Source organism: Folsomia candida, unplaced genomic scaffold, assembly GCF_002217175.1.
Source record: "Folsomia candida strain VU population unplaced genomic scaffold, ASM221717v1 Fcan01_Sc027, whole genome shotgun sequence".
NCBI lineage: Eukaryota > Metazoa > Arthropoda > Collembola > Entomobryomorpha > Isotomidae > Folsomia > Folsomia candida.
The window spans coordinates 2,225,187-2,227,352 of NW_019091219.1; the positions used below are offsets into that span (position 1 = coordinate 2,225,187).

Sequence of the window (2,166 nt, forward strand, 5' to 3'; positions counted from 1 at the left end):
TTGAGGCTAAAACTAATTTTCGCCTATTTTCATCTTTTTATGTGCTATAAATGTTGTCATGAATCATATTCAAATGTTGTAGCATTGCCTAACTCCAAACCGTGTAAATATTATCTCGGCCTACATATGAGCGAATAAAATTACTTGGAATAAAATTAATCATTGGCGTCGTAAAACTGGAACTGTTGGATGGATTAAATTTACGATGGTATATTAAAGTCCAGGGGCACGTAAATAATCACCTGCCTGGGTAAAGGTTAAACATCTGTATCAAAAAAATACACACGTATAAAAATAAGAGATCAAAGTTGCAACCTCTCATTAACAAATGCATTACCTGTCTGCTTACTTATGCACCTAAGTAAGGATTACGAGATGACTGGAATTAAATGTTTAAAGTAAATATTGTTCTGATTGGTGCAATCAGCAATGTTTGTGGGCAGGATGGTCCTTTAAAATATCTGGGTTGTAAAATGTAGATGGAGGAGGATTTCGCAGAATTTAAATATGTATGTGGATATCGGTTGGAATGTAGGATTATATGGATAAAATTGCCATAATTGCAGGATTATTTACTTGAAACGCTGTGTTTGTAATCAACTCCGGATTATAAAATAATTGTGATATTGGGGATTAAAGTGTAATCCGGGACGGTTAAACGTCACATGAATTGGAGAACAATGGAAGGTGAGGGAGTATAAAAGAGTGGGATGGATACGAGCAAACTTCAGTCTGTCTTCTACAAACGAGTTACCTTAATAAACCTCCAAGTTTTAAAAGTAAAGTCAAAATGAAGGGTTTTGCCATTTTTGCACTCTGCATTGTTGCCGCGTCGGCTGGCGTCGTGACGCACGAAGGATGTGGTAAGTTTGTGATGATTTGAAAAACATGCTCTCGTATCACGCAGGGTAAATAAGTATGTTTTTGTGGACTGGAAATAATTGTTCATTACCCCTGTCATGATGGACATTTATTGCCACCTTTTTACTATTCCTTATTATAAGGGTATGTATGTTACAAGTTTGGTAATAAGGGAACCTTATATTACGCATGATTTTAGTGGATGGGTGGTTTACGACTTCCCATCTTTACAATATTAATATTCCCTATCCCTTAACGTTTAGGTTGAGTGGGTGGGTCTTAAAATCGATAATTTTCGATAACGTATTATATGGATGGCCCCTGACTATTACCAAATATTTGTGATGTTTTGGTATTATGTGAAAATATTTGTATGGTATTTTAAATGTATCGTATGTGCCGTGAATCATTTAATATAATTACAGTTCTGATTAAAAATACTAAACACGTAAAATCTCGGGGACAATGTAGTTATTAATTTGTCTTTGGAATTGTGCAGGTGGGGCCGGGCAGGTGAGCCAAGTTCGAATTAGCGACTGCGAAGGAGCCGTGGCCGAAATGCGGCAAGGTGTCGAATACTCCGTTGAGGCAGACGTCATCCCTGCCGCCGCCTCGGCTGGGCTGTACCTCAAGGTCACCGTGGTCTTCATGGGCAACACGATCCCCATCATTGACGCCGTCGTGCCCAACTCGGCCGTCCAACCGGGAACCCTGTACACGTTGCGATGGGCCATCACCCCTGGCGCCATCCCGGTCGGAAACACGGTTCCCGTCACGTCAGAAATCTCCGATGCGGCGTCCGCCGCCGTCCTAATGTGCGCTAGGATCACGGCCCGAATTATTTAAATTTACAATTTTAGCGGCATGTACCATATTTATCGATACATGTTCAAAAAGTATTTATTCATTCAAAGTTCATTCATTCGAAGCATTAAAGAAAAATTCATTCCGTATTCACTCATTCATATTTGTAAAAAACATTCATTACTTATTCACCATTCCTTCATTGTTCATTTTATTCAAAATGCACAGTGTTAGATGAATTCAACTTAAGATGAACCCTATGTATTGGGAAAAAATGTTCATGAAAAAAATGTTCATTCATTATTCCATCACCCGAATTGACAGATATTCACTCAATATTCATTTATTCAAAATCAGAATAAAATATTCATTCAATATTCGTTCAAATTTTGAATATTGAATGAAAAATTTATTCATTAATCATCAGACCTGGCCAAATTAGTAATTGACAATTACAATTACAATTACAAATTACAAATTAGTAATTGTAATTTGTAATTT

The 2,166-nt window shown here is 37.2% G+C and overlaps 1 protein-coding gene across 1 annotated transcript; it reads left to right on the top strand.

Annotated features, from left to right (window-relative positions):
- Nucleotides 1-711: 711 nt before the first annotated feature.
- Nucleotides 712-1,822, top strand: LOC110859674. Its single transcript, XM_022108646.2, has 2 exons — nucleotides 712-863; nucleotides 1,361-1,822. Exons 1-2 carry the CDS (start codon nucleotides 791-793, stop codon nucleotides 1,705-1,707), a joined length of 420 nt encoding a protein of 139 aa, XP_021964338.1. The 5' UTR covers nucleotides 712-790; the 3' UTR covers nucleotides 1,708-1,822.
- The last annotated feature ends 344 nt before the right edge of the window (nucleotides 1,823-2,166 follow it).